Below are 13,575 nucleotides of genomic sequence, written 5' to 3'. Positions count from 1 at the left end.
CCCAGCAGGATTTTACAACAGAGAAGGAGAACCTTTGGCCCTCCTAGATGTTGCTCAACTACAAATCCCATCAGCCCCAACGGCCCACATTGATGGAATCTGTAGTTCTGCAACATCTGGAGCAGCGAGTGATCACTACGCCTTGTTTGAAATGCAAAACAGTCCAGACCCTGCAGAAACAGAATTCGACAGGTGGCACCCTTGAAATCTGAAGCCACGGACCACCACAACCCTGGGGTGATTTAAGCACAATCTTTCTCTTCTCTCCCCCCGCCCCGTTCCATCACTCTCCCTTTCCCCCCACCGAGAAGAGAGAGAAACGCTAAATAAAGAAGTTTGACAAGGATGAATGGCATTTTCTTTTCATTAAAAAACAACCCTTTATATATTCATTTCACGTCTGTTGAAATCACAAGAGTAAAAGGGGAAGGGTGGGTGGGGAGAGACTGGACAGAGAGTGGGGGAAATCAAAAACAGGGAACCAATACAAACATACATCGGTTGTGGGGCTGCCCCAGAAGTTCATAATCCTCCAAGGAGCGATAAGAGGACTGGGAAACGGGAGGGAGAGGGAGAGGGGGAGAAGAGGGCTCAGGGAGGAAGGGATATGACTTAGGAACAAGCTTCCCCAACCAGGTGCCCTCCAGGCACTACTGGACTGCAACTCCCATGAGCCCCCAGTTAGCATGGCCAACGGCCACGGGAGATGGAAGCAGAGGTCTATGAAACGAAACGGAACCCGCACTCTGGGGGGCACCGAGTCAGGGAAGACCGACCTAGAACGTCATCTACTGTGTGGCTTGGAAAAGCATCTCTGAAAGACATGGCAAGGCAGAGACCTCGCCTCCCCGGGGGCTGCAAGCGTCACAACCCATCCGGCGCTGCTTCTTCGCAGGGGCCTCCCCCCCTTCGGTTTCAGCTCCCGTCATCTTCCTCCACGGAGTCCGACTCCATGTGGATCGTCTCCCGTTCTGCTCCTGCCCGCTCCGTCGCGGAATAGTCTTGCGTTCTGCAGTAGAAGAAGAAGAAGAAGAAGAAGAAGAAGAAGAAGAAGAAGAAGAAGAAGAAGAGGAGGAGGAGGAGTAGTAGTAGTAGTAGTTTGGATTTGATATCCCACCTTTCACTCCTCTTTAGGAGTCTCAAAGCGGCTAACATTCTCCTTTCCCTTCCTCCCCCACAACAAACACTCTGTGGGGTGAGTGGGGCTGAGAGACTTCAGAGAAGTGTGACTGGCCCAAGCTCACCCAGCAGCTGCATGTGGAGGAGCGGAGACGCGAACCCGGTTCCCCAGATTACGAGACTACCGCTCTTAACCACACCACCACACTGGCTCAGTAGCACAGAGACGAAGGGGTTGGGAGACAAGGAGGGACGAGAAGCATCTTCTACCACCCCGAGGCAGGAAAACCAAGGCTTGGGAGGCGGGGGGACCCCTTGAGGCGGCTCCGGGGCCTGAGTTAGGTGGGCTAGGAGCCTGACTCTGGATAATGGAGCCTCCTCTGATCTCAGTAAGCCGTCTTTCTCCATCCCTTGGAAAAATAACCTCATTCCGACTTCTGCCCAAGTTTGTCCAATTCTAAATTCCAAAATTGGGTTATGTGGACTGCAGGGATTTTCTTTTAACACTCCCCACCCTGGGAAATTCCCGACTGCAACACTTTTCAGTGGCAGCCTCTGGGGTGTGGCGGCACGGCCCCTCCTCAGCAGCACAACCAAACCCACAAGAAAGGCCATATAGAACCCCTACTTGTTGTGGGTGTCTTCGGGGGAAGCCCCTCCCTTGACGTCCCTGGAAGTCCAATCTTCATCTCCGTCCTTGTTCTCTGTCACACCTTCTCCTTTCTGGGCTCCCGATTCCCCATTCACAGGAGCTGGGAGGTCTGGGGAAGAAAAGAGATGTCAACCCCCAGGGGCGAGAGAACAGGAAGGGGCGATTTGTTGCCAGGAGTGTGGGCCAGCAATTTTAAAAAGCAAGGTGTCAGTGAAGTCAACTCTTTATTCAAACAAACCAAAACAGCGCAGACCGAGTGATCACAGCAACTCGTAGGTCTTTCCCCAATGAGGCAGTTGTGAGGACTTCCCACCGCTCTCTAAGGCTCTTCCTCTCCAAGGTATTTCCCAAGGAGTTGCAAAGGCCGCCTGCGCACAACCAGCCTCTGCTCTGCTTTTTTTTTAGTTTTGCTGTGTGTTCTAGGAGACCAGGGTCATGGGCGTAGCCAGGGGGTGAAGCTACACCCCCTAAATCAAGTAAATATAAAAATACCTGACTAATGGACCAGACACGTTGCAGATAAATTGGTTCTGCCCCATCTAACATCCTACTCCCCCTAACATAAATCTTGGAAATGCCCATACCAGAGGGGAGGGGAGTTGGTCACAGCTGGAGGAGGAGACTCTCTGGATTCTTCAGTGGCCAGACTCCTCTCTGCCTCTTGGCCTACCTCCTCAGAGTCTGAACTGCTCTCTGCCACAGCCTCTTCCTGCTCAGTAAAACCCTGTTGCCTCTTCAATTTCTGGCACCTCCTCCTCTCATTCTGCTCCCTCTTCTCTCTCCAACCGCTCATCAACATCATCCCACAAAAAGGTAAAGGAACCCCGGATGGTTAAGTCAGGTCAAAGGCGACTGTGGGGCTGCGGCGCTCATCTCGCTTTCAGGCCAAGGGAGCCGGCGTTTGTCCACAGACAGCTTTCCGGGTCATGTGGCCAGCAGGGCTAAACCGCTTCTGGCGCAACGGGACACAGTGATGGAAGCCAGGGTGCACAGATACGCCGTTTACCTTCCCGCCGGAGCGGTACCTATTTATCTACTTGCGCTGGTGTGCTTTCGAACTGCTAGGTTGGCAGGAGCTGGGACGGAGCAATGGGAGCTCACTCAGTCGCTGGGATTTGAACCGCCGACCTTCCGATCGGCAAGTCTAAGAGGCTCAGTGGTTTAGACCACAATGTCACCCACATCCCTGTTGTCAGGGAACTGCCATCGGAAAGGCAGGCGGTGGAAGGGATCGCGGACGCTAAGAGAGACTCGGCAGCAGAGGAAGGTACCAGCAGGGGGAGGGAAAGAGCTCAGAGAGAAAGTGAGTCGGAGGGAGGGCTCCGAGAGACTGCTAGTGAAAACAGCGGAGAAGTCTCAGGACCCCCCATAGGTACGCCCAATACTCGCCGGAAACTGTCTCGCCGAGAATCCCGGAGACGCGTTTCCGTTAAGGAACTTTTATGTTGGAGCAGATTCCGCAAACGCCCACTGTCGGATTCTGCTAGCGATTAAGGGAGTCATGTTTAAGGGGCTCCGCTTAAGGCAGAGTTTGAGAACCATGCCCAAGCTCTGAGGGACGAAGCTCTGACGCACAAGCAGCTCATCATCCCATCCCACAACCACTCCCCTGGCTTTGAGCCTTCTTCCCATGGGGTTTCCCTTGGGGGTTCCCCAGCTGGTGCCTCCCATCCCACCACTCCTTCTGCATCCAGCCAAACCCTGACATCTGTTATAAAAAGATTAAGCTCCTCCCAGTTCCTCCACCACTTCCCACTTGGGTTACCTGGCTTTGAAGGATTGAGGAAGGCTGATTGAAGAGAGTGGAATCAATCTCCGAGTCCCTTCTCTGCCTCTCCCTCTCCTCCCTCCCTCCCAACCAACCCCAATCCCACTCACAGAGGGTCTCTCTTGCTACCAGCCTCTTACCAGCACTCATCTCTTCCTCGCCTGTCTCATTCTGCGTTTCTCCTTCAGGCAGCTTCTCCTTGCCTTTGTCTCCCTCCCCTTTGTCCTTCTCCTTCTCCGAATCAGTCCTGTTGACTTTCTGGTTCGCCCCGACCTTTGGCCCCAGGACGCGGGACTTCAGGCATGTGTAGACCTCGGCTGCCTTCTCCATCACTTCTTTGTTGGCCTTGTAACGCCGAATCTTATTACAAACAAACACGGCGTTTTAGACGCTTTCAAATTAGGCACGGTAGTGCAGATATAAAACGTAAAAGGCAGTGGTACCTATTTATCTACTTGCACTGGTGTGCTTTCGAACTGCTAGGTTGGCAGGAGCTGGGACAGAGCGACGGGAGCTCACTCCGTCGCACAGATTTGAACCGCCGACCTTCCGATTAGTAAGCCCAAGAGGCTCAGTGGTTTAGACCACAGCGCCACCCGCGTCCTCACGGCTGTGCACAAGTAGTGGGGCCTCCCCAGTCCCACCCACCCCACCCTCTTACCTTTTTCAGAGTGGCCACGACGTTTGTGTGTTTCTGGAGGATCTGAGAGGTGACTTGCAGGCTGCCCAGTTCTTCCAACGCACTCAGACACCTCTTGACGTCCTAGAGAAACAGGATTTTGGGCACAGTGACCATTTGGCCCACCGGAGCTTACACAAAAATTGCTTACAGTTATCTCCCGCTTGGACTACTGCAGTGCGCTGTACGTGGGGCTACCTTTGAAGGTGACTCAGAAACTACAACTAATCCAGAATGCGGCAGATAGACTGGGGACTGAGAGTGGCTGCCGAGACCACATAACACCGGTCTTGAAAGACGTACATTGGCTCCCAGTACGTTTCTGAGCACAATTCAAAGTGCTGGTGTTGACCTTTAAAGCCCTAAACGGCCTCGGTCCAGTATACCTGAAGGAGCGTCTCCACCCCCATCATCCAGCCCGGACACTGAGGTCCAGCTCCGAGGGCCTTCTGGCGGTTCCCTCATTGCGAGAAGCAAAGCTACAGGGAACCAGGCAGAGGGCCTTCTTGGTAGTGGCGCCTGCCCTGTGGAACGCCCTCCCATCAGATGTCAAAGCGATAAATAACTAGCTGACACTCAGAAGACATCTTAAGGCAGCCCTGTTCAGGGAAGTTTTTAATTTGTGATATTTTAGTGTATTTTTGGTTTCTATGGAAGCCGCCCAGAGTGGCTGGGGTACAAATAATAAAATTATTTATTATGATTATTATTACACAGAATAATCATAATAACGACAAGAACTACAATAATTGTTCCAAAGGGACTGGGGCAAATTTATACTCTATATGAAAGAAAATTGAAAACAGTTGAATACGTTTGTAGGTTTAAGTTGAAATGTTTGGTAATAGGAAATTAAGGAGCCGATTTACTTATAAATAGGTGATTGTTAAAAGATTGATTTAAGGTAAAAAAGTGAACTTAGGAATGTGGAGACATTGGTAATGAGATACGGAAATCTGTTAGAGGGAAAGAAGGATGTTGACGCTTTATTTAAGCAATGTCTTAAGTTATTTTTTGATACTGAAATGTAATAAAATATAGAAAACTTAATAAAAATTATATTAAAAAAAGAACAATAATAATGGTGATGAGTAGCCGCCCATCTAACTGGGTTGCTCCAGCTACTCTTGACAGCTCCCGACAAAATATTTGAAACACCATAAAACATCAAACATTAAAAACTTCCCCATACAGGACTGACTTCAGATGTCTTCTAAGAGTTGTATAGTTACTCATCTCCTTGGCATTTGTTGGGAGGACGTTCCACAGGGAGGGTGCCACTACTAAAAAGACCCTCTGCCTGGTTCCCTGTAACTTGGCTTCTCGCAGCGAGGGAAACACTAGAAGGTCCTTGGTGCTGGACCCCTAGCGATGGGGATGGAGACGCTCCTTCAGTTAGACACTGTTTATACCGTTAGCAGCATCACCTGGGGTTGTCCTGTTCCCCGGCCTGTGTCAACTCAAGAGTGCAGGTGGAAAAGGAGGAGGGTTGTCTGTCTGGATGTTCCACTGCAGTTCATTGGATTGGAGAAGGGGGAAACAGTGGAACAAGAGCCCCGTCCCCTCGGCTCCAGGACTGGGGGGACCTGCGACCCTCCATTTGTGGATGCACCTACAACTGCCATCAGCCCCAATCAGCATGTCTAACAGTCAGGAATGGCAGGGGTTGGAATCCTGCACCATTTGGACTGCAGAAGGACCCCCACACCTGCCTCAGGTGGGCATCACAGAAGAGTTTTCCAGCAGCAGAAACGGCAAGCAAATCCTAAAGGCAGGCAGGAACATGCAGGCAAGCCTGGGACTTGTAAGGAGAGCTTTCCGGAGGGAAACAGGCTCAAAGGAGAGAGGAGCTCCAGCTTACCGGATTGTCGACTTTCAGAGCAAACTTGATCTCGCTGTGCAACTTCTGGAGTTTCTCCTCGATCGTGGGTTCTGCAGACAGCGGAAAGGTTTTTTGAAAGCCGGAAAAAGCATGTCACTTCCTCGCCTACCAACCCCATCACCAAAGCAAACTCATGCTCCAATCACATATCCCTTTTCTCTCTTTCTCCAGCCCGTTTTTTTGTTTTTTTACCTTTCTTCTTCTCCACCCTCCTTTCAGGAAGCACCTCTGACTTTTTCCGCCCTCGTTCTGCTTTCAAAGCTCTAGAGGCAGAAGAAAAAGAAGGTAAGAAGCAGAACTGCTGCTAAGAAGAAGGCTGTGTCTACTCCATGCCTGGGGGGAAACCTGCAAACGGGCAACCCAACGCTCCCTAAAATGTCAAGGTCTGCAGCTAGTTGGTTTGATTACTGCAACGTGCCGTATGTGGGACTGCCCCAGAAGGTGGTCCAGAAAATGGAGCTAACAAAGAACTGGCCGCAAGACTCTAAACTGGGACTGATTGCTGGGCACATTCCTTGCCAGTAATAAAAGGACTTCACTTGTGACCAAACTGTTTCCAAGCTCGATTCAAGACCCAAGATCTGAATGATATGGACGGGCCCATAAATGGGCAAGGGAAAGTTGCATTGACAAATTCAGTTCTCAGTGTGTTTGGAGGAAACTCCTACCAAAGGGAATGTACGTTTAATGCTTGGCACTAGTTTCCTTTCCCAGCTCACTACAGCAGCTCTCCCTAGGTATGTTGTGAGCTGCCCTGAGATTTACGGATGAAGGGTGGAGAATGAAGAATGAAGAAGAATGAAGAAGAGAAAAGTTGCCCCAAGCAGTTTAATCAAACTACATTAAACCTCCCTCCTCAAAGCATGTTGGGAACTGACTCAGATATACTAGGCTGAGAACACCCTACTGTGCTTCAGCCCAGTAGACCTGTAGGAGCGTCTCCACCCTCATCGTTCAGCCCAGACAACTGAGGTCCAGCTCTGATGGCCTTCTGGTTGTTCCCTCCCTGCGAGAAGTGAGGTTACAGGGAACCAGGCAGAGGGCCTTCTCGGTGGTGGCACCCTCCCTGTGGAACGCCCTCCCATCAGATGTCAAGGAAATAAGCAACTATCTGACTTTTAGGAGACATCTGAAGGCAGCCCTGTTTAGGGAGGTTTTTAATGTCTGATGTTCTATCATGTTTTTAATATTCTGTTGGGAGCCGCCCAGAGTGGCTGGGGAAACCCAGTCAGATGGGCGGGGTATAAATAATAAATTTATGATTATTATATAACCTGTTCCGGGTCTTCTCTTCTCCTTGGCCCCTCTTCTCCTTTTGACTCTGTTTCCTCGAGATCTCGGAGGACTGCTGCTTCTTCAGGGGCTTTTTCACCTGGAGGGGGGAAGAAAACGAGAATGTCACAAGATAGGCTATCACATCCCAGTGAAAAACCTCCCAGGTTTCCCCTGCTCTTTGATCTTTGCAGGGCTATGGTAAAATAGCTGCTTTCCTATGTACAAGATCAGAACTGCAATGCCTCAAAGGACCGCCACTCCCTCTATGAACTAACCCCGACACTTCCGTCGTCATCTGAGGCCCAGCCAGGGAAGGCAAGAGAACGGGCCTTATCAGTGGTCTCACTGCAGGGACGCGGGTGGCGCTGTGGGTTAAACCACAGAGCCTAGGACCTGCCGATCAGAAGGTCGGCAGTTCGAATCCCCGTGACGGGGTGAGCTCCCGTTGCTCGGTCCCTGCTCCTGCCAACCTAGCAGTTCGAAAGCACATCAAAGTGCAAGTAGATAAATAGGTACCACTCTGGTGGGAAGGTAAACGGCGTTTCTGTGCGCTACTCTGGTTCGCCAGAAGCGGCTTAGTCCTGCTGGCCACATGACCCGGAAGCTGTACGCCGGCTCCCTCGGCCAATAAAGCGAGATGAGAACCGCAACCCCAGAGTCAGTCACGACTGGACCTAATGGTCAGGAGTCCCTTTACCTTATTATTATTCTTATTATTAGATGAAGTTCAGCCTGGCCCCTTTCCCAGGGGGCTCCCATCCCTGCCTTGCCAGCTCACCTCTTTCTCCACTTCTGAGTCGGAAGACGATGGGGCCTTGGGCCGCCCCTTCTTGCTCTTCTTGGGGACCTCGTTGTCCACACTGCTGTCGCTGTCCGAGTGCTCCACCTCCCCCTTCTCGGCCTTCTCCTTTTTCCGCTCCTTCTCTTCCCGCTCCTGTTCCCGGAGGCGGCGCAGCTCCTCCTCCTGCTCGCGCTTCCGCTTCTCCTCCAGCTCCCGGCGGCGCTCCTCGTCGCGGCGCTTCCACTCACTGATGCGGTCCACGTCGCTGTCACTGTCGCTGGGAGGGGAAGCAGGCAAGGAAAGAGACAACAAATGACTGTGGGCGAATCGGGGTGCGAGCTCCTGGCTACTCCTGAGCGCCAGACTTATTGATTGAACGGTGCCTTGATGTGGCGACTGCGGCAAGCCACATCGTCTAATGTCCTGCGTAAATGCTACCAGACTAGTCTGTCCTTTATTTCAGTTGCCTCCACTGCTTGGTCCCTAGCTCAGAGAGGGCTGAGAGGTAAGAGGTGAACTTGTTCAGACAGAGAGAGTGGAAAGATATACATTTGTGGCTGCATATATGTGAGTGTGTATTTTCTTCCTCTAATCTGGATTCCGCCTGGATAAAGCAGTTTGGAATTAAGTCTGCTTTAGCTGTTAAAATAACAGTAAGACAGTGGTACCTCGGGTTACATGTGCTTCAGGTTACAGACTCCGCTAACCCAGAAATAGTACCTCGGGTTAAGAACTTTGCTTCAGGATGAGAACAGAAATCGTGCTCCAGCGGCACAGCAGCAGCAGGAGGCCCCATTAGCTAAAGTGGTGCTTCAGGTTAAGAACAGTTTCAGGTTAAGAACGGACCTCCGGAACGAATTAAGTACTTAACCCGAGGTAGCACTGTTATCTGAAACTCACACAGACACCCACACCCTACTGTGCTCCAAAAAGCCAAGACTCTCTTCCACTAACTGGAAGGAATTTTTTTTGTTTTGACTATGGCAGACCAACACGGCTACCTATCTGTAACTAACCTAAGGAGAGAGAAAAAGAGAGATGCACAGAGGAACACAGAATTCGTAAGTCCCATGAGAAGGCGTGACCCAAGCTTCCTCAACCACGACCCTTGTTTTGAGACTACAATTTCCAGCATCCCTGACCACTGGCTAGGGATCATGGGAGTTGTAGGCCAAAAAAAACATCTGGAGGGCTGAGGTTAAGGAAGCCTGGCGTGGCCACAACAGCCAACCGGCACTTCACAGAGTGCCCTGTTGCATTTTGGAATTTGCCAAATCAGTAGCAGGAGTGGCGAGCGAGTGGAAAATCAACAAGACAGTGACATGTGAAGAAACGGCATCTTTGCACCTGTGTATGAAGGCTTTTGAGCTACGCTGTCACCCGCAGCCGGGGTGGCGGGCAGGAAGAAAAACCTGTGCTTTCTCAAACTGGCCTGCAAGGCACTGCTAAACGGAAGCCTCTATGATGCATTTGTCAAAGGGCGGGGGAGAGGAGACAGGATGGATGAGAGAATAATAATAATAATAATAACAATAGTAATAATTTATTATTTGTACCCCGCCCATCTGGCTGGGTCTCAGCAGCCACTCTGGGTGGCTTTCAACAGAATATTAAAATACAACAATCTATTAAACATTAAAAGCTTCCCTGAACAGGGCTTCCTTCAGATGTCCTCTAAATGTCAGGTAGTTGTTTATCTCCTTGAAATCTGATGGGAGGGCGTTTCACAGGGCAGGCGCCACTACCAAGAAGGCCCTCTGCCTGGTTCCCTGTAGCTTTGCTTCTCGCAGTGAGGGAACAGCTGGAAGGCCCTCAGAGCTAGGCCTCAGTGTCCGGGCAGAATGATGGGGGAGGAGACACTCCTTCAGGTATACTGGACCAGGGCCGTTTAGGGCTTTAAAGGTCAACACCAACACTTTGAATTGTGCTCGGAAACGAACAGGCAGGAAAGGCAGGCAGGCAGGCTAGAACACTTCCTGACCTGCCTCTCCAGCGCTTCTCCATACTTTGTGAGAGGAAGAGGTGCACTTGTGCAGAGAGAGAGTGGAAATATATAACGTACATTTGTGACTGCATATATCTGAGTGTGTGTGTGTAAAAGAGAGGGGGAAAGGGGAATGTTCTCTGTTGTTATCAGACAGCAATAGCACTTAGTGTGTCTGACTAATCACTGTGTGATCTCCAGAGTCAGGACCAGCAGGACATAGGGGATTTCCCGACAAGCACAACGTTATCGGGAGGGTCTCCCAAATTCTCTCCCAAATTCTGTGCTATGCCATCGCAACACCAACAGCCACTTTGCAATTGATGCCCACGGCACCTTCTCTACACTCGAGACGGGCCTGCTGGTCCGGGGAGGTTAGTGGACCCCTGCTGTAGGTTCCTGCATTAAGCAGCGATGGCCGCGGTGCTCACGACAGCCCCACCTTCGCTCACCTGTCGCTGCTGGAGCTGCTAGGAAGCCTCTCTGCCTTAGGTTTCCTCCCACGAGGCTTCGGGGGCGGCTTTTCAGCTGCTGCCATGGGGAGAGGAACAAGTAGAGAATTAGCTATAGTCATCTCTTGGCCACCCAGTTTCTCAAGTGAAGCAACCCGCCCGCATCTCATGGAAAAAGCTGCAGTCTTTTCCTGTGACTTGGGGAAGGGCATGCGCGACACAGGAACTCGGCTGCGGCGGAGGGGGAGAAGGGAAGCAGGTTCGCTCCTTTCCTCGAACCCCTTCCATTTGGACTGGGCATTGCAGGTGCCCGAGTTTGCTTCTGTGGTGCTGTGGGTTAAACCACAGAGCTTAGGACTTGCCGATCAGCAGGTCGGCGGTTCAAATCCACCATGACGGATTGAGCTCCCGTTGCTCAGTCTCTGCTCCTGCCAACCTAGCAGTTCGAAAGCACGCCAGTGCAAGTAGATAAATAGGTACCGCTCAGGCGGGAAGGTAAACGGCATTTCCATGTGCTGCTCTGGTTCACCAGAAGCAGCTTTGTCATGCTGGCCACATGACCCGGAAGCTGTCTGCGGACAAACGCCAGCTCCCTCGACCAATAAAGCGAGATGAGCGCCGCAACGCCCAAGTCGGTCACGACTGGACCTAACAGTCTGGGGTCCCTTTACCCTACTCTTCCCTTTGTATCGTGCATGTAGACCATTAAGCTTGAGAGGGAACGATCTGTCTTATTGATGTAAAAATGCTTCCAAAGTGCGAGGGAACCAGCAAATAGGAAGAGTCCTGCTAGATCAGTCCAGTCCAACAAGCCCTCAGCTTACACAGGGGTTACGTTCTGGGGGCTGCACCTAAAGCCAAAATTGCGTATAGTCAAAACACATTGGGTGCAATGTGCCCAAGCCTTTTTCCTCGGGCGCCTGGCCTCTTTCCACCTGCTTTTTTAATTTTTATTTTTTTTTGCCAAGTGCATAAAGCTGGATGTGTGCAAGTTGTGGGCTTACTGTTCCCTGTTTCTAGTGCCTCTAGGAATCCCGCAAACAGGGAGAGAAACAGTCGTCCCGCATCAAATGGCACTCAGGTGTCTACCGACGCACACACCTGCTTACAGAAGCATTCTCTTGATCCCTTGAGAAGGATCTCCTGCTTTTAGCCTTGTATTATTCTTACCATACTGTTTCTATGGTGCATTTGGGATTTCGTAATTTGCAAACAGCTTAGAAGACAGTCTGGGCATTAGGCAGTATGTAAATCGATAAACAGCAGCAGCAGTCGTAGTGCTGGTATAGTAGCAATGATAACAGGTTATTTACTTCTGAGTTTTCCATCTGTTTTTTACGCACCAGAAGGTATGTAATCTCCTCCTCTTTCCCTCTCAAGGACAAATGTGCACGATGAACCCATGGCATGCTACAGCAGACCCAGGGGGCAATATTCATTGCGCCTGTCCTCCCCAGATCTGCTTGGGAGGGTTGGGAGAGCCCACAGAACAGATGGGGGGGGAGTTTTGTCATGCAAGAAGAAATCTTTGTCAGGAAAGGAACAGGTTGCCTGGCAATACAATGGAAGGAATACAAGAAACGACCAGTTGACGCGCCAATTGACACACGACCACACTCAACCTGGAAGTGACTTTAGAAATGGCAAAAACAGCCCAGAAAGGGCAAAAAAAAAAAAAAGGCACGAAAGCAGTGCCCGGCAATCCCACAAGACTTTGCAAGTGCAACCCTAAGAGCCTTTGCAACAGATCATTGAAGAGTTGGGAGTTTGAGCAAGGAGGTTTGGAGGGAGCGGTTGTGGCAGAGCTTGGCAAGCCTGCTTGCTTCTCCCCCCGCCAGCCCCACAAGCTCAGGGGATAGCGGGGAGGCGGAGCGCTGCCACCCCGTTATTCCCCGACCTGATCTGGAGGCTGGCGGGGGGGAGAAGCAAGCTTGTTTCTTCTCCCCGCCAGCCCCACAAACTCGGGGGACAGCGGGGCGAGCCGCTGCTCCAGGGAGGCTAGAGAGGCTGCCCCTGAAGGCAGAAGAGGGAGACAGAGCACTCCGCCTCCCTCTTCTAGCTTGGGGATGGCTGCACAAAGCCTCTGCAGGGAGGCTGTCCCTGAAGGCAGAATAGGGAGACGGAGTGCTCCGTCTCCCTCTTCTAGCTTGGGGATGGCTACGCAAACCTGAGGGGGGAATAAAATTTTTTCCCTTGATTTCCCCTCCAAAAAACAAGGTGCGTCCTATGGGGCGAAAAATACGGTACATGCCATTTCACCGGTGAGCCGTAACCCCCACATAAATGGGGAGTTGCCTGTACAGCAGAGCATTAAAGGCAAATGTTTCGCCGGCAGCACAAGGCTTTCCGCTTGCACAATGGAACGTTCACCCGCCCCCCACAAGTCTGCCCGGAAGACTTGACTGACACCATACATGGAGGAGAGGGCAAGAAATCCTGTTGCACAAGCAGAAAGCCTTGTGCGTAAGTGGGACTAGCATGGGCCGCAACCTAACATCCCACAGTTCTCTCTTGCTCAGCAGGGATGTGGAGGTGGGAAGCATGAGAAGTCAGAGAGCAGCTGCTGGAGCTGCTGGGAGCTGAAGTCCCAAACAGTTGGACGTAGCAGCCTGCAAGAGCCAGGTTTAACCCTAACATGGGGGCGCTGCTGAAGAAGTACCTATTTCATGCCAAGACAGCCAAAGAAGATTTTTGAAGGCATCAACTCACCCTTTGGACAAAAACACACAACACACACCCATAAACGGGCCGAGCTACGGGAAGAAAACCAGGTCGCCTACCCGGCTTCCGTCCCCGGGAGGGCTTCTTGACGGACTCGTCCGAGTTGGAGTCGGAATCAGACTTGGGTGTGGGAGCCTTGACATTCTCTCTGTCGTCCTCCTCCTCCTCCTCCTCTTCCTCCGAATCAGCCTTGGCATCCGAGTCGGAGCCCGATTCGATTTTCTGCCAAGACACAACACAATGCAAGGAGACGCCTACCAGG

The 13,575-nt window shown here is 51.5% G+C and overlaps 1 protein-coding gene and 1 long non-coding RNA gene across 2 annotated transcripts in view; both read right to left on the bottom strand.

Annotated features, from left to right (window-relative positions):
• Positions 1 to 346: 346 nt before the first annotated feature.
• The window catches only part of HDGFL2 (HDGF like 2), a 31,468-nt gene continuing 18,239 nt past the window's right edge, over positions 347 to 13,575 (bottom strand). Inside the window, exons 7-16 of the mRNA XM_081895568.1 lie at positions 13,373 to 13,535; positions 10,593 to 10,671; positions 8,154 to 8,433; positions 7,375 to 7,472; positions 6,293 to 6,363; positions 6,080 to 6,150; positions 4,201 to 4,302; positions 3,680 to 3,899; positions 1,748 to 1,880; positions 347 to 1,009 (exon numbers count right to left, since the gene is read on the bottom strand). Of these exons, the coding sequence (XP_081751694.1) occupies positions 916 to 1,009; positions 1,748 to 1,880; positions 3,680 to 3,899; positions 4,201 to 4,302; positions 6,080 to 6,150; positions 6,293 to 6,363; positions 7,375 to 7,472; positions 8,154 to 8,433; positions 10,593 to 10,671; positions 13,373 to 13,535 (1,311 nt within the window). The 3' untranslated portion in view covers positions 347 to 915. The remainder of the gene's footprint in view (positions 1,010 to 1,747; positions 1,881 to 3,679; positions 3,900 to 4,200; positions 4,303 to 6,079; positions 6,151 to 6,292; positions 6,364 to 7,374; positions 7,473 to 8,153; positions 8,434 to 10,592; positions 10,672 to 13,372; positions 13,536 to 13,575) is intronic.
• Positions 8,449 to 9,642, bottom strand: LOC309361034. Its single transcript, XR_014164318.1, has 3 exons — positions 9,381 to 9,642; positions 9,158 to 9,246; positions 8,449 to 9,095 (listed from the first exon to the last, which is right to left on the bottom strand). It is a non-coding gene; the product is annotated as an uncharacterized lncRNA (long non-coding RNA).

Source organism: Podarcis melisellensis (genome assembly GCF_964234715.1).
Source record: "Podarcis melisellensis genome assembly, chromosome: 18".
NCBI classification, from domain to species: Eukaryota; Metazoa; Chordata; class Lepidosauria; order Squamata; family Lacertidae; genus Podarcis; species Podarcis melisellensis.
Note: the sequence above shows the minus strand (reverse complement) of the source record. Positions and strands in the feature narration are given on the sequence as shown.